A 20,257-nucleotide genomic window follows, 5' to 3' on the forward strand; every position below is an offset into this window, starting at 1 on the left:
ATAGAGCGATGCGCTCGCACTGCTAGTACCAGCTGTGGGCAGGCAAGACGATCGTGCGTGGTCAACATTTCCAGCGGTAAGTAAGGTAGGGTTCAAGAAGACCCTGCAGAGTGGCGGGCTGAAGCATAAGAAGGTCCTTCTTGAAAAATGACAAGTCGAATTGGGACAAATGGTTACAATGACATTATGTGTTTTATAGGTACTTGAATGGATGCGATCTTACATAAATTCCCGCGACGGCGTTGCTAAAATTGAGTTCACATGCCTTGGTGGCGACACGACCTCAAACGTAGGGCTCTAGCTCTTTCTCCGTCCATTTCCACAGACTCTCTGCGAGCTCTTCATTAAGCGCGTTCTTAGAATCCTTGCCTTTCAGACCCACAGGCCAGTAGAACACACCAGTCTCGGCATCTGGGCTGACCGAGGCCCACAGCTGGTTCAGCGCACCCTTTGACACGGGCGTCGACACAAGCCAAGTGACGATGCCTGCGATTGGCTTGACGAGAGGGTAGCTGGCGATTGGACCGCTGACGAGATTCGTGTTGACAGCTCCTGGGTGGATTGAGATGCAGCGGATCTCAGGGTATCGTTTGGCAAGGGCTTTGGAGTGGTGGATGTTTGCCACCTTGGACGCGCCGTAACGCGCCCAAGTGCCTGTGGAGGCCATGTCGGTCTTGAAGTCGTCAAAGTTGTAAAGGTTGCTCGGAACCCAGTTCTCCGCCGCCGAGGAGAGGGAGATGATGCGCACGTCCTTATCGGGGCCGACCTTGGCGGTGTGCTGCAGCGTCGGCAGAAGGAGCTTGGTGAGAAGAGCGTGTCCCATATGGTTCGTGCCGAACTGGATCTCGTAGCCCTCCTTTGTTACACCAGGCGGCCATGCCATGATGCCGGCATTGTTCATGAGAATGTGAAGGAGCTGCGACTTCGACTGGAATTCCTTAGCAGCACGCTTGATGCTCTCAAATGACGTCAGGTCGACCTCGAGGAACGAGATGGGGGCTGCGTCTGGCACTGTCTTCTTGATGTCCTCGATTGCGGCCAGAGCTTTGGACTCATTTCTGGCTCCGAGGTAGATGTGGGCTGGCTTGTGCTTGCTGAGCTGGGTGATTGTTTCCTTGCCGAGGCCGATGTTGCCTCCAGTTACGAGGATGATCTTGCCTGTGAGGTCAGGGATATCCTTAGCTGCGAAGCGCACCATTGTGGTAATCTGTCTATATGTGATTTTCAGAATGGGGATGTAGCAATGTGAAGATGGAGAGAATCCTCAAACGTCAAGCTGTTGAAAATGCTTAGATTGTGGAATAATTCACCCGACGCCGCCGTTCAGGCGGGAGCAAGGGCGAAGACGTAATTTAAGTCTAGACTCAAGCGGGGTTGGCTGAAACTTAGTTTCTGAAAGCCGGCGGAGCCTGAATACCGTAGGCGGACTTGCGGAGAATGTGGGCCCCGATCCGGCACCTTGGCGACTTTTGCGGCACAGTCGCCGGCCGGAGTAAGCCGGGCTCACACCGATCGGGCTCCGGTTTTGATTGCCCGGATAGGTAAGTATATGATCGCATAATAATTACGAACAGAATCCACTAGATTTCATTCTTTAGTTCAACATATTGCTAGTACCAGCAACCTTCCGGTCACCACATGGTCCACTTGTAACCTGTACTCCCGCCGCAGAGATACACATGCTTTACTCCCGAAGAGCGTCTATGGCTGATGCATTAGGACACACTTGAAGACTGCAAAGCCACTTATTATCCAAAAAAATTCATTTGATAATTCTGCGATTTGTTAGACTGCAGATCTCAATTGTCTACTTTCTACTGGCGAAGTCTCTATCAATAGGCTGTATTATCACCCTGCGGTAACTCGTCAAAGCAGGTGAGCCGCTGTCCTTGACTTCAAGTATCAAGTGCAGCGGCAGGCCTCGCTCCAGAGGGATCTTTTCCCTGACCACAATGCAAGACTTCTCTGCCGGCGCAATCTTAACCTCCACCTTACTTCCCCCGTCGTTGAGAGCCTTGATCTCAATGTCAGACACCTCCAGTCCGTGATACGTCTGCAATGAGCTTGGCTCGCGGTACTGATACCACTTAAAGCTGAGTTGATCACCGTCAGGGTCGTAACTTTCCGACGCATCGAAGGTAACCACGCCTCCGGCATCAGCTTCGATATGAATGGGCGTCAAGTTAGAATCGCCATTGACTATCGCGACGGGATGATGGTTGACCTTGCTGAAATCGGACGTCAAAGTCCACTGCATGCGTGCGGCAAAATCGTCCTGGAAAGCATTTCTCCACCTCCAGATGGTCGCTTGGTTGGACCTGTGCGGCTTGCCATCCACACCTGTCACAGTGTCGATTGCGTCTGCAAAATGACCCCTAGAAGAAAGCCCTTTTGAGCTCACGTTCACTGGGATATAGCGGCCACCCCAAGATCCATACAGAGGCTCTTCGGGAACACCCAAACCGTTTTGAATAAGATAAAGAAACGTGGGCGTGTCTCCTTCGATAATAAACTCGAAATCTGGGTACGCGGCGCCCAAAGGACCAATTTGAACGTTTTGTTTGACCCATTCGTGAGTCACCTTCGAGTCGTCGGGACCACCCACGTCGCCAGCGCAAGGAGCCGAAATACCAGTCCAAGCGGCAGCTTGGTATTGGTTCCAGCCGTGGATGGAGCAAATGTAGAAGATTTCGGGGTACTGTTGGCGGATCCAGCCTCCGCAATCGTCTTGGTCAGAAATCGTGTAGACACGCAGCTTCTGTCGCAGTTTGGCTGCGTCTGGTCGGTTGCGAATCTTGTTGAGGACTTGAGCAAGCACGTTCACGCCACCCCAGACGAGAACCCAGAGAGGATATTCTTCGGGCGCCGTCAATCGCTCGAGGAGAAGTTCACCGCCTTCGCTGAGCGGTATATCGTCACCGACTGCTTCCATACCATAAACCTGGGGAATCGCTTTATCAGAAAATTGGTTGCGAATTTCGTAGGTGAATACTACTTACTGGAGGACCAGACTTTATCAGGTCTCTCACGCTCTGCGCCGATGGGTACGGGGAATCTGCAGGAGCATGGGCGTTGAGGTTATCAACCACTTTCTCGTATGCGTTGACAATCTCATGGAGATTTTGCGGTGCAACCTTGTTCTTGAGCCATGTTGAAGTGACGGCAACTACCCCTTCTGTGCGAAATTGATTGGAATATGTGAGATATCTGCAGAAGGACTCTGCATCATCAGGTTCGTTGGTAATATCGGTCAGAATGAAGACACGCGGTTTTGACGGAAATGCATTGAGGGCTATTGCACCTCGAGTCGTTGATGGTGCCATGAAAGATGGATAAAGGCGCTCGGCTGTAGTCGGACTTGGGCCAGAAGTAATACTTGATGTTGAACTCGGAACTCGGCTTCTGACCTGGTCAGACGATCGCAGCCTGATGTTTGGATGTTGTCGTCTCTTAAGGTCGTTCTCAACAGGTTGCGAACGGATAATATTACCGAAGCCAGCCAAGGTATTATTAACCCAAACTCTAAAGCCTGATGTCAGCTGGAAAAACGCGCTCTATTCAACCGCTCAACTTCCTCTAAATAGGTAGCTGGAGGCTCGCGTGAGGTATTTGCCGAGGGGAAGAGCCAAGGATTCGTGTGAAGAATTACGGGGAAGCTAACTGACACCTGATTCAAACCAGTTTGGACCATCCAGAATAGGCAATGCGAACCACCGGCGAACCCCTCACGGGTGACGACCTAGCACCAAAGAGGAACCCAGAGCCTTAAAACCCCAAGTCAAGCAATGTGGTTTTCTTGGATAAACCTTGCCCAGTACCACCTCCGCATAATTCGATCCCCACGGGGACATTGTCATGGTAAATGTCGGTCGAACGGTTTTCAGGAACCGCGCTGTTGGGCCCCTTCTCCACAAGCGCCCCCAAACCCCAGGAAAACTGTGTTCGTCATGATCCTGGGGTAAAGTCTGTTCGTGCGGTTGCTTGATGATTTCGAATCATGTATTAAAAGTCACCGACAACCCTCACCTTTGTTTGCTGTAACCCACACCAGCACCGGCCTCTGAACACGGTTTGAATCAACACTCTCTTTTCGCTCTCTAAGTCACCATCTATGAGACAATAATACTGCGTCATGGCGAATTACGACGACGGCTATCCAGCCGAGAAGGTTGACTCCCAACATGATGCCAAGCACCTCGAAGTCAGTGCCGACTCTCAACTGGCACTTGCTGCCGACTTTGAAGACCATGAGATGGGCATCTGGAAGTCATTCGCCCGTTACCCATGGGCATGTGCTTGGTGTGTTTACGCCTGCTGGACTATCATCCTACTCAGCTTCGACGTTCAGGCCGCAGGTGCGGTCGTGGGAATTCCCGAATTTCGCAAGGACTTTGGTTACGAGTTCAACGGAGACTATGTCCTTCCAGCTATCTGGCAGTCTGCCTTTAGCGGTGCACCTATTGCCACGTACGTATGGCACTTTACGATTATGATGTTATGCAAGTTATACTAATTTCATCCTCCAGTGCCGTGATTTCTTCGATCGCCTCCGCCGAGCTCGCCGATTATATTGGCCGAAAGAAAGTCCTGGCCCTGGCTCTCATCATCTCCTTTGTTGCTGTTGCTATTGAGTTCATCGCAACGACAAATCCGGTCTTCTTTGCCGGAAAGCTTCTCAATGGTTTCATGGTTGGTGCTGTTGGCACCATCATGGTAAGCTATATTGGAGAAATTACGCCGCTAGCTCTCCGCGGTATCTTCACTTGCGGAGTCGGTGTTGCCTACGGAATTGGGCCTCTCGTTGCTTTCATTGTCATCAACTACACTGGCACCGTCGAGTCTCGCTGGGCCTACCGTACCGTTTTCTGCTGCCAATTCGGCTTTGCTGGAGTTTCAGCAATTCTTTGGCCGTTCATGCCTGAGTACGTTCCCAAACCTTTGCGCAGACCATACGTCTCTAGAATTTACTAACCTGCCTTAGGTCTCCATGGTGGCTAGTATCCAAGGGGAAGAAGGACGAAGCGCTCAAGAGTCTTGGAAGACTTGGACACTCTGGTAATGAGGGCAGAGCGAAACTCGCTCTTATTGAGCGTACATTGGATGAAGCGAAAGCCGAAACAGACGGCGTCACCTACCTGGAATGCTTTAAGAAGTCAAACTTGAGGAGAACCATCATCAGCATTATGCCTCTGTGCATCCAGAGTTTCAGCGGAATCGCCTTTGTGGCCAGCTACTTCACTTGTCAGTGCTCCTCCTTCCTGCCAGATGACTCTTCATTCAAGACAGAATTCGTCATGAAACCAACGTTACTAACAGTTGACTTCCTAGACTATCTCCAGCTCGCCGGTTACTCCACTTCAATGAGTTACCAACTTCAGATTGCCCAACCCGTTCTATCCATTGTCGGCAACTTGATGGCCGCCGCTGTAATTGACAAAGTCGGCCGAAGAAATCTCACGTTCTACGGTTTGGCCATTCTCACAGTCTTTCTCTTGATCACAGGCGGATTGGGAACGGGCACCAGCCAGCCCATGATCAAAGGGACCGTCGCGTTCATCCTCATCTACAGCTGGTGGTACAACGTCTCCATCGGATCAACCGCCTTTTCTCTGCTTGCCGAAGTGTCGACTTCTCGTCTGAGAGCCAAGACCGTCGCCATCGGATATGCATCGCAAAACTCCATCAATGTTATGTGGCAGTTCGTCATCCCGTATATGTTCAACCCGGACAAGGCCAACCTTGGCGCCAAAATTGCTTTCATCTTCGGTGGCTTATGTCTCTTTTCCCTGGCATATCTTTGGCTCTTCCAGCCTGAGACTGGCGGTCGCTCCTACGAAGAGCTTGACGAGATGTTTGCAAAGGGCGTTCCGGCGAGGAAGTTCAAGTCGTACAAGACGACTGTGCAGTTGCGCAATGAGACTGCTGCACAAGATGAAAACCATTGATGTCAAGAAACATGATACCTCACGGTAGTCAGAGCTGGAAACCATTTCGACAACTGAGTTGATGCTACTTCTGAAGAAGTATTAGTTAAAAAGCTGTAAATTAATTCGAGTAATTTTTTGTTTCTCAGACGCAACACTAGCAAGCTGATGAGTCGAGAGACACTTCGCAAATACAATTTGTTTTCGGCTTTGTTCTCACTTGCTCAACCGTCAAAGACTGTAAACAAGCTGAAGTTCTCTCCCTCGGGGCTAATATAATAGCGTGTCCTTCTGCGCATTTCTGAGAGTTTCCTGGAGCCAATAAGGCCAAGCGCGTATTGCCGTCGCTCTGACGTACTCTCCTGGCAGGTAAACATGGCCACTACGGCCAGAGACAATCTGCTTGAAGATAGCATCCACAACAGGCTCGGGTTCAAGTATCTTTGATTTGAAGGGGCCCGAGCTGTGCACCTTTTCGATCAAGGCTGTCTTTATGTAGGTCGGATGGATAATACTTTTTACGTACTCAAGTTAGTCTTCTGCAGCATACTGGCTTGCTCTTCTTTTGAATACTCGCCTTGTGCGCACTCTCGGTGCCTTATACCGATGTCTGATCTCCTGAGCCAATCCTTCATGAAGTCCCAGGGCGCCCATCTTGGAACATGAGTAGTCCACGTTGTGTACGCCCGTCACAAAGCTCGCCATACTTGCGACTGTGACGACATGACCATGGTTGTTGTGGATCATCGACGGTAAGAATTCTTTGATCAGGAGGAAGCTGGCAATGATGTTGACGTCAAAAACATGACGAATTTGTTCCTCGGTCTCGTCTAGAATCGAGGCTATCTTCATGACGCCTGCGTTGTTTACCAATACCGTAGGGTCACCGTGATCTTCACGAATTTGGCTTGCGACCTTTCTGATAGACTTGCTTGATGTGATGTCTACTTCGTAGAAGTACGCGTTCGACGCTAATTGTAGTTTAGCGAAATTCGTCATGAGAGATAGTCCGAGGATGTAGACTAGACTTACGCAGATGAGTTCTCGGCGGAACAACATCGAGACTTATTACTTTGATGCAATTCTTGGCCAGCTTGCGCACCAACTTGTCCCCAAGGCCTCCGGATCCACCGGTAACTACCACCTGCTCCCTTCGCCAGTCATACTTGTCTTGAGTGAAGTTGTTAAGTGTCGCTTGGCTCAGGAGACTGTTGGTTTTTCGAAGGGTTGCTATACCAAGCAGCAAGGCCAGAACAAATCTCGGCCACCCACGCCGGAAGACTAACTTTAGAATGCCTGGCGTTTTGAACTTCCGAAACAGCTCGATCAGCTTCTCAGATAACACTGTCGAGGACTGAACAGTCGGGGAAGACATTGTAACTGAAGCTGTTCAAAGGCGTAGTTGGAGGGGTTAAGGCCGGACGCATGATGCTATTCGCCGAACATCCTCTGCCCTATATTCTTCGGATCGACGGATGGACAGCAAAGCCGGCGGGCAATAACCGTTTTCCGTCTGATACTTCCCCGCAATTGCAATGTCCACTTAGGTTCAGGACAGCTCCCTCACCATCTAACACCTCCGCATAACAAGCCGAGGCTCAATAGAGTCCGTGCAAATGGTCGTGCGACACTTTTGCATGCCTAGAAATCGAGGTGCCATTCGATCCTGTGGTTCGCTGAGCAAGAAACCATGACATACCCGGATGAGTCTCGCGTTGATCAAAATCGAGCGCGAGTTCGTGTAAGACTCTTTCTGAGAAACTGAGACTTCTCTACTTTTACGAAGCTTCAGACAATATCAGCATGGGCTACACCATCGAAGATCGGTTCATCAAGTCTAGCCGGAATGGCCAAAAGATTGCCATTTCCATATACAAGCCCGATGGAATGAAACACCCCGCACCCGTCATCGTGATGGGCCACGGCATCGGCGCCATCAAGGCCGCCGGCCTCGCCCCTTTCGCGAGCCACTTCACTGCCGAGGGCTACACTGCCGTTACATTTGACTACCTAGGCTTCGGCGAGAGCGAAGGCTTCCCGCGGAACGTTCTCGATGTCGGAAACGAGTTGCAAGACTTCCGCGATGTAATCAAATGGGTTCGGGAGCCGGATCAAAACACGTGGGTCGACTCGTTACGGATCGTTGCGTGGGGAAGCAGCTTTGGCGGCATGCACACCACAGCTCTCATGGCTGAAGATCACGAGTTGGCGGCCGGTATAGCGCAGTGTCCGCTCGTTGACGGGCTGGCTGGTGTGATGCAGATGCCGCTGCTCCAGTCTTTGAGACTGGCGACGACGGCTGCTGCTGATATCGTCGGTTCGTATATTCTACGAATCAAGGAGCCGAAGTACGTCGACCTCATTAGCGATGGCTCCACCACGGCTGTCATGGCTTCACAAGAGGCTTACGATGGTTGGAATCGCTTGTCGCCTGGCGATGGACGAGACTGGCCTAATGTGATCGCTGGGCGGTCTCTTCTGAACATCATGATAAATCGGCCGCTGTTACATATACACAAGAGTACTCGCCCATACTTAGTTGTTCTCCCCACATGGGACCATGAAGCATCCTTAGGTGCCGCGGAGGACTGCGTCAGACGTGCCCCTTTTGGGGAAGCCTTGAGGGTCGACGGTGGCCACTTTGATCTGTACAAGGGGGGAATCGCGTTCGAGAAGAATATCGCTGGACAGAAAGAGTTTCTTAGACGTGTACTGAAGGCTAAGTGAGCGATTTCCGATATTAATGTCTCTGCTAGGTTGAGCGCGATTGAAGGAGTCGCATTTTTGATACTTCTGGCGTTAAAGGCAGTAGACAATCCATACCATCGACCATGATTATTCTGGACATGGAAGTTGGAGGCAATTAATTATCGGATTTCTAATTCTACGCTATGTTGGTTCTATCAAAACAGAGGAAACATTCGCTCATCCAAGGAAACACACCGGCGTTTAAACGCTGTCCTCATGACACGATAATGCCGTCGATAATGACAGGAGCAGCGTTCGATCCGGCATCCCAGGTGAAACCTATGGAAAGGGTACCACTGGCTGCAGTGGGAGTAAAGGTGAAGGTGTGTTGTCTGTAACCACCCGCGTTGCTGTAAGTCGTCAAGCACGGATAGCTAGAACCGCCGCAAACCGTTGACGGGCCCATGATGGTATCGCCCCAGGCAACGTAGACCTTCGCATTGTCTTGTTTTGTCGCAGAGTCAAGGCGGCCTGCATAGAACGTTACGGTCCTAGTGGCTCGGATGGGCAGGCCGGTAATGGATTGGTAAATATAAGCCTGGCGGTTTGAAGCTCCGGACGGGTAGAAAGCGCTTTGATATCGTGTTAGCTAGCCACTCGCTTGATGATAGTATATACTGCTGGCACAGAGAGTTTCGTGACTTACAGAGCTGAGCAACCTGAAGTCTGATGGTTGTCTGAAATGACCGCTTGCGTAACAGGATCGCTGGGTTGGTAAAGCGCAAAGGCCCAGCTGTTGAAGCCGCTATCGAAGCCGCCGTTCTGGACATAACCGCTGTCTATGCATTTGTTAGATTATTTGCGGCAGATTGGATTGTCGATCAAAAACACTCACTGGTGGTTGCGCGGCATGTATTAGCTGAAGTAGTTGAAGTAGATGAGGATGATGATGTCTTCAAAGATGACGGATTGGCGGCAGTAGTACTCGAAGAGCTCGTGGTGGTGATCGTGGAAGTCTTCGTGGACGAGCTGGTCGTAGTGCTCGTAGCGCTAGATGGGGCGGAAGAAGTAGTTGAAGATGACGTGGAGCTTGTCGAAGACTTTGAAGTTGTTGGAGAGCTCGAGGAGGAAGTCGAGGTGGATGATGATGTTGACGAGGTAGAGGACGAAGTAGATGATACAGTGGAGCTTGTCGTAGACTTAGAAGTTATAAAGGAGCTCGATGTGGTTGAGACAGATGATGAAGCAGTCCTTGTCGAGGTTGTTGAAGAGGTGGAAGAGGACGTCAAACTAACCGGCAAAGTCAAAGAACCCGAAGCATAGATGTTGAGGCGGTTGCTTCCGCCACAGAACTCTGCCGTGTTGCCCTTGCAAGGCATATCACAACCATCCGATGCCGCCACACCCCCGTTTATGATCTGGCTATCACACCAGCATTCCTGCGAATACTCGACGCCGGCAATGGGGTATCCAGCAGCAGTGCAAGCCGAAACACAACCGCCGACAGACATGTTCTGTGTGCCACCAACGACGTCAACATTGACCGTAAGAGCTCGGCCAAGTACATTGTCCTTCAAACATCCCTTGTCGGTCCAGCCCGAGGGCAAAACGCTGGGAGTCTTCGGCTTAGCGGATGCCTGGTAGACGTTGATACGATTGGGGCCGCCGCAGTATTCGGAGCTGTTTCCGGAGCAGAGCATGTTGCAGCCGTCGAAGCCCGAGGAGCCTGTGTTGCGGAGCTGGTTGTCGCAATAGCACTCAGATGAGTACTCCACGCCGGCGAGTGAGTAGCCGGCAGCCTGGCATGCGTTGGTGCACTGCAACACGGACATCTTGGAGTCTCCGGCTGCGACGCCAGTCCGATAGGAAAGAAGCCTTGGGCCAGGATCGTTCTGGCAGCCGAGGGATGACCAACTGGGAGGACCGGGGTTGATTACGGGAGCTGCAACGCCGTTTGTGAAAACCGAAAGTCTGTCGCTGCCGCCGCAGGCTTCTGAGCTGTCGCCGCTGCATGACATGTTGCAGTCGGCTTCGGGCTTCTTCTGCGAAATTGAGGCCAATTGGTAATCGCAGTAACACTGAAAAAGGTGGGTGAGTATGTATGCGATGGAGTTGGACAAGGCGATTACTTACCTCGCTAGAATACTCGACTCCCGCAATGGGGTAGCCTTTGCTGCTGCAGTATGCTATACATGACTCTTCAGTCATTGCAGCATAATCTCTGTATCCATCCCGTGACAATTGCCGGATTCCATTGTTGTTGTCGGTATAACAGCCAGAGTAGGACCACCCAGTCTGCAGAGTTGAAGAAGCTCTAACATCTCGCCTTGCGATGGAAGCTGCATTAGCGCAAGCAGTCAGTGCCAGGAACAAGACTGGAATAGAGATTTGTGGCTGCATGATTATGGATAGAAGATGAGACGAAAGGATGATGAGCTGGTTGATTCGGAATAATTGACGAGAACACTGGGCTGGTATATATTGATAACGACGTCTTTATCGTCAAGTCCGCCTGGAGGTCTGCAATTGCAGAATTTCTTTGTGTAACATACGAGATATTCCACTGCCAAGGAAGCCATGAACTCAGCTCATATGACCACCATGCCGTGCATGCATATCTAGCGCCGGGAGGAACAATAGCCTTGTTGCTAGAGGCGAAGTTGCGTTGAAAGACTTTCGGGTGAACGTTTCGACTTGGTATTTAGAGGTTGGAGTAGGTGGCCGTCTAGCTTCATTCCTGATCTAATAGTAAAGCTAGCTTTTTCCGGCAGCTACATAAAGATGTATTTCTTTGCTTCTCGCCGCCACAATATCTTACTAAACAGGAACGATGGAAAAGGCCTGAATGCCAGGGCGTAAACCCACGTGTCTGCGGCTTTTTGCCAAGACCTAGAAAACTACTAAAGATGTAGTCGGCAGCTTTCTCTTTGGTCTCAATGGGAACTTGACAACTTGACAGAGCCCATGAGGCAGTGAGAACTGTGCTTAGCGTCCGGCGATAGTTAGGACTAGTATGAAAGCAGCCAAAAACGCCCAGTCACCTCCCACTGAGGAGATCCCGCGTCTTGTTCTAGGTAGCCGGAGGATTTGTTTCGAAACGCACGCTAGCTGGTGATCTTTGTCGGGTTACACAACGATATCCATCCACAGAACGATGCCGCTCAACGATGTCTCAATACCCCCTGGCGAATTCCCGCGCCGGCTCCCATCCAGGCGTGTGGGTGGCTTGGCCAAATAAAGACGCCTACTGAACTACCTAAAGTACCTAGTTGGGATGAACTGTAATTCATTCATGGGATGTCAAACCAAGCCGATGCTTTTTAGACTTTACTAAAGTAGCGAAGTTGTCAAATGTCAATTCGGCGAAGCTTGAGCTAGAATAACAGTTCAGGCTCCCTTCCGTCTCTGGGCGCGGTCGTATCATTGCTGAGGCTGGTGTTTTCACAAGCAGGAGCAGGTAGAAGACCGCAACGTAAAAACATCAAGAGGGCACGGAGACCTGCAGGTCATATTATCTTATGGTCACACAAAGTTTAGATCCTCGCCTAACAAGTTAAGCTTGTTGGAACAAACGTAAAATTATATTGCTTGGAATAGAGGTGGCCCGTGGCCGCCTCAATCTACACTGACAACAGTGAAACATCAAGAGCGCTCAACACTTATGATGTCTTGTAGTACAATATATGGTACAGTGACCCCTTAGGTATTCGAGGCAGTATGTTGACCGTTGCGCCATGGCCGTGTCTCTAGAACTGGATCAATTTCAGCATGGGTTCCGCTCAAGAAAACGATGTTCGCCACATACCTTTGTGTAATCATCTAGGTGCAGATCATTCCGACGCCGCCAACGGGTGCCCGAGTAGTTTGGCAAGTTGTACCACTGCAGCATGCACGATCGCCAACGTCACCGCAGTTGGCTATAGATTGCTAGTTAGCTTTGGCTCCCTGGTGCTCAGAAACGCGTTAATGGGAGTAGTGACTTGCCGCCCTTGGAAGCGCAGTTATCCTGCCTCGAAATAAGGCCGATATCGACGGATGCGGCAGAAACCCCGGCGACGATGGTAAGGAGAGTAGCCAGAGTGAACTTCATTTTGAATGTGTAATGACTTGAGCTTGTGGCTTGAGGCGTTGAGAAAGATAGAGAGGGTGAGTGGTGTAGATGTTAGTACCTTGCATAAGGGCATTGCAATGGGATTATATACACATCATTTTCGCCCGCTTCCACATTTTCATACCTAGTAGACTGGGCACTGATAGGAGTATCTGTTCTGGTGTTTGAGAGTCATTGTCCTGTTTTCTTGGCCCATGGCTCTTCGTTTGGGGATTTACGGTATCTCCACCACATGCGGGTGGGCTCAATAACCTCAATTGCTTCAGGTGGGATGCACTACTCAGAAGCCGGATCTCGGCCAGCCAGCCAGGTGTCAGTCAAATGCTCAATGCTCGCGACAAACTCAATCATGTGGAGCGTGTGGGTTGTAAGAGTCGCTGTTGGCAGGTTGAAACCCTGCGAGTTTTGTGAAGTTGCCGCGTTCCCATTGTCTCATGTTAAGTTGCCGTATATTGTAGTTGCGTCCATCCTAGTTCACTACTTACTCTTCACTAATAAACATAGTATATCGGATGTAGAGTGCCACTGTCAGCGATCGGCAAACGTCCCTGCTTACGCATTATTCGTAGTTTTCGGTCACTGCCCGCCGTGTGACCACGCGTGTGTAAGTCACAGACCTGACTCGAGGTTAGAAAGCCGAGGAATTATGAGACGATCTAGGGATGAACTGTGGGTATCTGTTGCGGCCGTCATTCGCTAATGGCAGCCTATTGCAGTCCTGATTACCTATCGAACATTTCACGCTGGAATTTACAGAGGGAAGTTGACAAAGATAGATTGAGCGTACTTTTACCCGTGTATAACTAAGTGACGATCTCTCGTCTCATCTTCGTCTCAACCCCAGACCTGGGGAAGATTCTCCCGGTGCTTCGAGAACACGTTACAAGCTATATGATGCGTTACGGTAATCCTTGCGGTACCGTCGGATGAGATCCCATGGATCGCTTGATGTTTCGGGAAGATCTTTGAACTTGTGATCGATTATGACTTGCTGGTCTGGACGGCAATCAATGATAGGCGGTGTGTCAACCCAGCGAGCTGGAATTGATACTTGACTGCCAAGGTCTCAATCCTGGTCAACTGGTCATTTGAAGCTCGGGGTCCCCGTCTTCTAGGACGAGTGGTCCTGCGTTGGCTAGACGGCCCGTTTCACAAGCAACGCCGGCGAAAAGATCGATGTAGGTCTAGTTCTGTGGTGTTAGGTCGCCCTTGTTCTCTTCCTGGACTCGAAAAGCTTTTCTACGTGCCTGTAAGCCGTCAGTGACTGTCGCAATGGTGATCATGACTTCAGTTATGCGTATCTGAGCTAAGTATTATCTCAAATATGCAACCAACCACACGTATTGTTTAGACCATTGTAGACAGTCTCATATTCTCAGCTGTGATCGCCTTTACAAAGCTCCTGACTAAATCAAGTGCTTACAAAGGCTGGTATCTATTGTATTGCCCCTGATCTCAGTCGAGATGGAACTCGTTTCTCGAGGACAAGAGGACAATACCCAGAGCCATGTCGTCCTCATTGTGTGGCAAACTCGACCTCTACGAGGGACAGATACTAGCTGGAATTTGTGGCCTATGTTCATTGTTTCTGTAGTCGATCAATCTATTTTCTAGCAATTGATAGGCCACGATCTTTGGGCAACACATGTGTAACATCATGAGTAGATATCTGTGCTGCACTTAAGCACAATTTTGTTATTCTCAGAAAGAGACAGACTGTCGACAAGGCATGAGCCACGTGACCAGCACAAACACAAGAGATGCTAAATACAAACACAGATCATAATTTGTCCTGAAATTCCATTGAACAAAAAGAAATAAGGTACGCATAGAAAAGCCATCGAATGGTCAGTCTCAGGCTGTTTAGAACGACCATGTCCACTCCGCCAACGATCCGTTTATGCTACTGCGCTTGACGACCCATGTGCTGTAATGGGATGTTCATGTTTCTGTAGTTGTGGTCTTGATCATCTTCATTTGGCCGCCGGAATTGACTCGTGTTTGGACGGCAGTAAGCAGTCATTGTCCCTAGAGCCGCAAACCAGTAATACATCGCCATGCTTACTTTTCCTGGCGCTGGCGGAGTTCCGAAGCTTATGGATACTCGCGGAGTCGACGGTGCGGTGCCGAGACTTGAAAGACTCCTGGCGCCCTCACCGCGCAGGGCCTTCGTAAGGGGAATGAAACCGGCCTGAACTTCGTTTCGCGTAAAGGCTCCTATCATCATGTTTGTTGTAGATGAGAAGGCAAACCCCAGCGCGAAACCACTTGCAACATCGATAGCGAACCCGGCCAGGGTATAGGGCCCGGCATTTGGGGTCGCCCAGTGCCACACCGCGCTGTACGACGTTGTCTCAACCGCGCCGCCGATGGCCCAGGCGTACCCCGCGGCCATCCCAGCCCCTTCGACTAGGGTGCCAGCTCCGGCGCCGAGGAAGCCAGCGAGCGCGCCGATGCCGGCGGATCTTAGGATATCCGTCCCGGTAGCATTGGGCACGAACGCCGCCGTGACTAACGCATTACCGGCGGCTGCCCCGACGGACGAAGCGAGGAGACCTGTCAAGGTGGCGCTCATGAGGGGTGCTGCGACGATGATCCCGACTCCTGCGGCTGCAAGTGCTGCCATGAGTCCCAGCACCGCTCCCCATACGGGGACATGCCCAGAGGGGTCCACCATGTTGACCGGGTCACCAACGCAATAAGCGTAGCGGTTCTCGACCAAGGCAGAGTCCATCGATATGAAAGCCATCTGAGTTGGGTTGTAGTACCGGGAACGCAAATAGACTAAACCCGAGGCCTGGTCAACGTACTCGGAACGGAAACCAAAGCTGGCCGAAGGGCTCAGGGGCGAGGACGACGTCTTCGCTCCATACGCTTGGTAGGCCATGGTTGTCTGCTGACTGCCTTCTTCGATCAGAGATACAGACCCTTGCTGGTCGAAGAAGTATGTTGGGGCCGCGGATGCGGAATATCCAGCGATGAAACGGTCGACTCCAGAAAAAAGGGAGGTCTTCTCGTTCTGTCCTGCTGAATCGCTCACGTCCACCACATTGACGGTCGCTTTGTTGTAGTAGAACGTAGAAGTCGAGTCTTTGAGTTGACGCTGCGCGAGCAGACCGTCGGGATGGTAATTAAAGCCATTATCTGCAACGCCGGCCGATACTTGGACTGAGAGGAGCTTGTCGGTGTTGTTCCATGAGAATGTGCGACCCTGATCGTCGGCCAGCATACGGCCGTTGGTGTCATATTTGAATCCCGAATCAGTTCTCTGGTCCAAGACGTTGTAAGTCATCGTTCTAGTCATTGTTGCGATCACGGATGTGGTCTCGCCGGCTGGGGAGGTGACGGATGCCACGTTGAAGTTCCCGTCATACGTGTAGGTCGTCTGACTCGTCCCGCTGGCATCTTGCAGCAATTGCCCGACGCCGTCATATTGGTATTCGTGCTTTTCGTTGAGGCTGGGGTTCGAGTCGGATGCGGACTCCCAAGATTGGATTCGCTGCCGCGGATCGCGCTGGTAGGTTGTCGTCATGAGCGTACGTGAGTCCGCGACGGAAATGTAGACATCCTCTGCAATGTTCCCAAACCCGTCGTAAGTGAAACGGCGGAAATACGTGTTAGAACCCGCCAATTGCGTCCCGATGAGCTGGCCGATGGTGTGATTCGCTGTGCCATATACGTACTGAAGCGTGTCTGACTGGCAGCTTCGACTCGCAACTTGTCCTAACTGAGTGAAGGATGTTTTTCGAACAACACCACCAACATCCGTCTCGGTCACGACCCGGCTAGCGTTATCGAGACTGCAGACTTGCTTGAGACCGTCTTCGTACACTGTCGCCGTGAGTGTCCCATCCAGTGAGTACCCATATTTCATGACCTTGCCGTCTTGCATGATCGAAGACTTCCTGCCTAGACAAACGTAGGCAACTTCCGTAATCTCTGTCAGTGTCGTGGCCTTAGTCATTTGGCCTGCATTGTCATACTCGAAATTGGTCTGCGTCCCGTCAAATCGTGATTTGCTCGCCAACCAACCGTTTTGGTTGTACTGATAAACTTCAGATTGTCCCAATTGGTTCTGAAGCCGGACGAAGCGGCTACAAGCGTCGTAGTAGTTGACTGGCCCGTTGGTGGTGAAAGCTCTCCCATCCCCGTACGTAGTCACTTTCTCCCAAGTGTAGACGTTCCCGAACAGGTCCAGAGTGTAAGTCCGCTTCACATTGTCTTGGCCGCCCGCGTCGCTTGAAGCGGTCTCAGTCTGTGAGATAACTTCAGGGCCCATACCATATTGGGCAACCACTGACTTCAAAACTGTTGCTGAACCGGACCCCTCCAGTGGTGTAGATGATGTGGCTTGCTTGATCTTTCTGTTATTTCCATCAAAGGTGTATTGTTCGGTAAGGCTCCACTTGGTCGAAACATCTTCAGGGTCGGGAAATTTCGAGCGGCTGATGATCCGCGAGATGCCGTCCATTTGTGATACTGCACGCTTCTCACCGTTTTGTTTCTCAGTGACTGTGAGGTTCTCGTCGTTGTACTCATATGACATGACGTTTCCGAGCGGATCGGTCGTGCCGACAGGGCGACTGAGAGAATCATACTCGTACGTTGTTACCAGGCCGAGAATATTTATCTTCGACACAACGAGCGATTGCGTGTTATACTTTGTCTGGCTTATGACGCGGGCAAGCTGTGATCCCGCCTGCGTCGGATCTCCGTTGTCCATGACTTTGATCTCGCGACCTAATGGATCATATGTTATGAGAGTCGCATACCCAAGCTGGTCTGTTGACTTGACACTGTTCGTAGTGCCCACGGCGTACTCATATTCCGTTCTGTCGCCAAGCTGGTTCGTGTGGGCTAACAACCGCCCGAGAATGTCGTACTCGTACGTCTCCGACTGCCCGAGGGGCTGTTGGATATGAACAAGTGGACCTGTGCTGACTCGCATGTCATATTTTATGATCTTGGTGCCGTTGAGAGGATCAGTTGTGGTCACCGACAAGATGCCTCCTTGATAATTGTATGAAGTTTTTGTAGTAGCCTGTGAAACAGAACCCTGGGGAACCGATGCTCCCGGTGCCCAGCCGATGGTGTTGGACACAATGTTGCCGCTCGTATCGTATTCGAAGTTCATGATCTTCTGGGGTTGAATTTGGCGGTTCGGGTCGGCCGGGTCCACGAAACTCACGAGTGAGGAGCCGATACTCTTCTGGTCTGAAGTGAGAGTATTGGTTGTATGGTTCTCGGACCCGGCGACTAGGTCTACTACGACGTGTTGAAGCGGCAGTTGGATATTGTCTGGTGTGGTGATGAATATAGATGTGGTCTTTTTCAGAGGCACAAAACCGACTCCCGGCTGATGAATGTCTTCCTCGACTGAAAGGGTGTTGCCGAACTCGTTGTAAATGCTTTGCACTTGGCTCATTGGTTCGTAACTTGTTGAACTACCAGAGCCCACGGAATGAGACTTGCTTGCCACGGTTGGCCTCGAGAAGTTTGTTGATCGGGCATGCTGATCGCTGGATATGTCATACTGGAAGTCCATTCGATAGCCACCGAGAAAATCCGCAGTGTCGGTCTTTGTAAGCTGTTCGGCAGAGACTGGCAAGTGGAGATAGTTGAACCAAGTGGATGTTCTGGACACCTCCTTTCCGTTCTCATCCATCGTTGAGTCAATTACATCGTATCTATTGCGCTGCAGCGTAAGTACCATGTGTAGTACGTGATTGTAATGGAAACCAATTATAAGCCGATGGAAGTGTTGAACTTACTGATAGTTGACGCCTTGGCCAGCACCATCCATCAAACCATCCTGGGAAGAACCAAAACGACAGCCAATGCTAACCCCGGTAAAAGTCTGGCCTCCAGACTGCGTACCGTAGCTGTAGTTCTTGTGCTGGAGTATGTTTCCAGATAGATCACTGTGATAGAAATCCTGGACTGCCGGTAGGTTGGCGGGGTTTCCGTTCAGATCCAGGTACTGGATGTCGATATAGTTGAACTGAGAGACAATTCCGCTTGAGCCTTGAATCTTGATCAACAATGGGGTATTGCTTTGGTCAAAGTTGACGTAGCTTAACTGAGTCTCCAGTCCAGCAGGGTCGGTAATGGTGCGAACTCCAGTCTGATCGAAACCTATACTGATGCTACCGCCATCAGGGGCCGTAAGGGTTATCTGAGAACCTTGCTGGTAGCCGAATGTGATGCGTTGTCCCCACGAGTCTTCAATGGAGTCCAACATCGCCGTCCGGATGTCACTTGTAGGTGCTGCCACATAATTGTACAGAATACTGTTTCCAAAAAGGTCGTCATGTGCGAGGGGCCTGCCAATGGCATCGAAATAGTCGACTGACCCATCTCCATTCTGAAGCTTGTAGCTGTACTCGCCTGGGCTTCCGGAGGGTAGCGGCTGGGGCGGGATAACTGGGGTGAAGGAGATGCCGTGGTTGTTGATGTATCTCAACCCCGACTTGTACCCGGTGGAATCAGACCAATCGAGATCGATTGCGTATGTTCGTTCTTGTATAGTGACGCTTCCACCAGGGATAACGTAGGGAATATTAAACGTCCATCCAACGGGTAGTCCGAATACGCCAAAGGAGCCGAAACTGTAGCTCAGGCCCAGTGATAAATCGATGCTTTCTCTCTTTCCGCGCAAGTTCAGCAGGATTTTCTTGAAGTTTAAAGATCCAGTGTTGGGGTTGATTGACTCGGCCTCGCCGGGGACGACGTGAGAAAATGCTTGCGACCCTTGATACTGGCCCGCTCCGGAGCCCGACATGATTGTTAGGTTTTGGGTAAGAAGCCTGCTTGATGCTCGGGGTTCTGAAAAGTTCAAGGAAGTCTGAGGGGACGGTGCATTCTGTGTTTTTTGTCCAATTGTAGGAGCAACTAGACGTAAATATATCTCAAAATCTTAGCGGAGTTATGGGTTCCTCGGTCAACAGGAGACATTGTAGCTAATTTTGAGCTACAGGAGCTTCAACGACTAGATCGAGGGTTTTCAGAGGCACATTCAGAGAGCCTTTTTCTTCTGTGAAGTCAAGATAATGTTGATTGGACAGGTCTTGCCCTTTGCCGCAAACATTTATCGTCCCCTTCTAAGTGAGTAACACGCATAAGCCCAGAACCACATGGGAAGAATTATGTACGAACTAGTCTGTCGTTTGATGTTTTGAATCGCTAACAGACACGGCCGCGAGCATGCTCGAGTGTTGTTGTGAAATTAAACCTTGAGAACCTGACGAGAGCACAGGGTCTGGAACCTCAGCTGAAGTCGGTTTTTATGGGGATTGACAGCCTGAACAGCAGAGTCTAAGACATCGTACCATGTGGCAATCTTCAGTCGCGGGACGACTAAGCTTTGTGTGAGACATCACCTAGAAAATATGAGCTGAATGCTTACACTAAGCGCATGCGGTTTTCTTCCACATCAAGAAACTGCGGCTAGAACTGTTTTCGACTTCTCACATACGCGGCCTTGGCTGTCGACAAATATTCTGTTCAACCCTCGTAAATCAGTCCAATGAACTGA

The 20,257-nt window shown here is 50.7% G+C and overlaps 8 protein-coding genes across 8 annotated transcripts; 2 read left to right on the plus strand and 6 right to left on the minus strand.

The window, feature by feature from the left end:
• Positions 1-146: 146 nt before the first annotated feature.
• BDZ83DRAFT_604831 (retinol dehydrogenase) lies at positions 147-1,345 on the minus strand. Its single transcript, XM_060507297.1, has one exon. It carries the CDS (start codon positions 1,196-1,198, stop codon positions 284-286), a length of 915 nt encoding a protein of 304 aa, XP_060369791.1. The 5' UTR covers positions 1,199-1,345; the 3' UTR covers positions 147-283.
• Positions 1,346-1,807: 462 nt separating this feature from the next.
• BDZ83DRAFT_567813 (uncharacterized protein) lies at positions 1,808-3,323 on the minus strand (the record flags this gene model as incomplete). Its single annotated transcript, XM_060503992.1, has 2 exons — positions 1,808-2,941; positions 3,000-3,323. The coding sequence occupies 2 exons, from the start codon at positions 3,321-3,323 to the stop codon at positions 1,808-1,810; spliced, it is 1,458 nt and encodes a 485-aa protein (XP_060369792.1).
• A 490-nt stretch (positions 3,324-3,813) lies between these two features.
• BDZ83DRAFT_604834 (maltose permease MAL31) lies at positions 3,814-6,057 on the plus strand. Its single transcript, XM_060507298.1, has 4 exons — positions 3,814-4,467; positions 4,527-4,922; positions 4,982-5,241; positions 5,329-6,057. Exons 1-4 carry the CDS (start codon positions 4,133-4,135, stop codon positions 5,943-5,945), a joined length of 1,608 nt encoding a protein of 535 aa, XP_060369793.1. The 5' UTR covers positions 3,814-4,132; the 3' UTR covers positions 5,946-6,057.
• BDZ83DRAFT_662463 (uncharacterized protein) lies at positions 6,058-7,442 on the minus strand. The gene is made up of 3 exons (XM_060511072.1): positions 6,957-7,442; positions 6,502-6,895; positions 6,058-6,438 (listed from the first exon to the last, which is right to left on the minus strand). The coding sequence occupies exons 1-3, from the start codon at positions 7,297-7,299 to the stop codon at positions 6,195-6,197; spliced, it is 981 nt and encodes a 326-aa protein (XP_060369794.1). The 5' UTR covers positions 7,300-7,442; the 3' UTR covers positions 6,058-6,194.
• A 285-nt stretch (positions 7,443-7,727) lies between these two features.
• Positions 7,728-8,651, plus strand: BDZ83DRAFT_748124 (Alpha/Beta hydrolase protein; the record flags this gene model as incomplete). The annotated part of the gene is made up of 1 exon (XM_060513566.1): positions 7,728-8,651. The coding sequence occupies one exon, from the start codon at positions 7,728-7,730 to the stop codon at positions 8,649-8,651; it is 924 nt and encodes a 307-aa protein (XP_060369795.1).
• A 235-nt stretch (positions 8,652-8,886) lies between these two features.
• On the minus strand, positions 8,887-11,012 carry BDZ83DRAFT_647672 (WSC domain-containing protein; the record flags this gene model as incomplete). The annotated part of the gene is made up of 4 exons (XM_060510109.1): positions 8,887-9,244; positions 9,319-9,451; positions 9,508-10,690; positions 10,746-11,012. 4 exons carry the CDS (start codon positions 11,010-11,012, stop codon positions 8,887-8,889), a joined length of 1,941 nt encoding a protein of 646 aa, XP_060369796.1.
• A 1,186-nt stretch (positions 11,013-12,198) lies between these two features.
• On the minus strand, positions 12,199-12,978 carry BDZ83DRAFT_604839 (uncharacterized protein). The gene is made up of 3 exons (XM_060507299.1): positions 12,597-12,978; positions 12,418-12,529; positions 12,199-12,364 (listed from the first exon to the last, which is right to left on the minus strand). Exons 1-2 carry the CDS (start codon positions 12,700-12,702, stop codon positions 12,432-12,434), a joined length of 204 nt encoding a protein of 67 aa, XP_060369797.1. The 5' UTR covers positions 12,703-12,978; the 3' UTR covers positions 12,199-12,364; positions 12,418-12,431.
• A 2,224-nt stretch (positions 12,979-15,202) lies between these two features.
• Positions 15,203-19,486, minus strand: BDZ83DRAFT_538424 (uncharacterized protein; the record flags this gene model as incomplete). The annotated part of the gene is made up of 2 exons (XM_060503377.1): positions 15,203-18,410; positions 18,495-19,486. Coding segments are annotated over 2 exons (4,200 nt in total), but the record flags the coding sequence as incomplete, so codon positions are not given.
• Between the last annotated feature and the right edge of the window lie 771 nt (positions 19,487-20,257).

This window comes from Colletotrichum acutatum (assembly GCF_030867785.1).
Source record: "Colletotrichum acutatum strain CBS 112980 chromosome Unknown BDZ83scaffold_10, whole genome shotgun sequence".
Classification (NCBI taxonomy): Eukaryota; Fungi; Ascomycota; class Sordariomycetes; order Glomerellales; family Glomerellaceae; genus Colletotrichum; species Colletotrichum acutatum.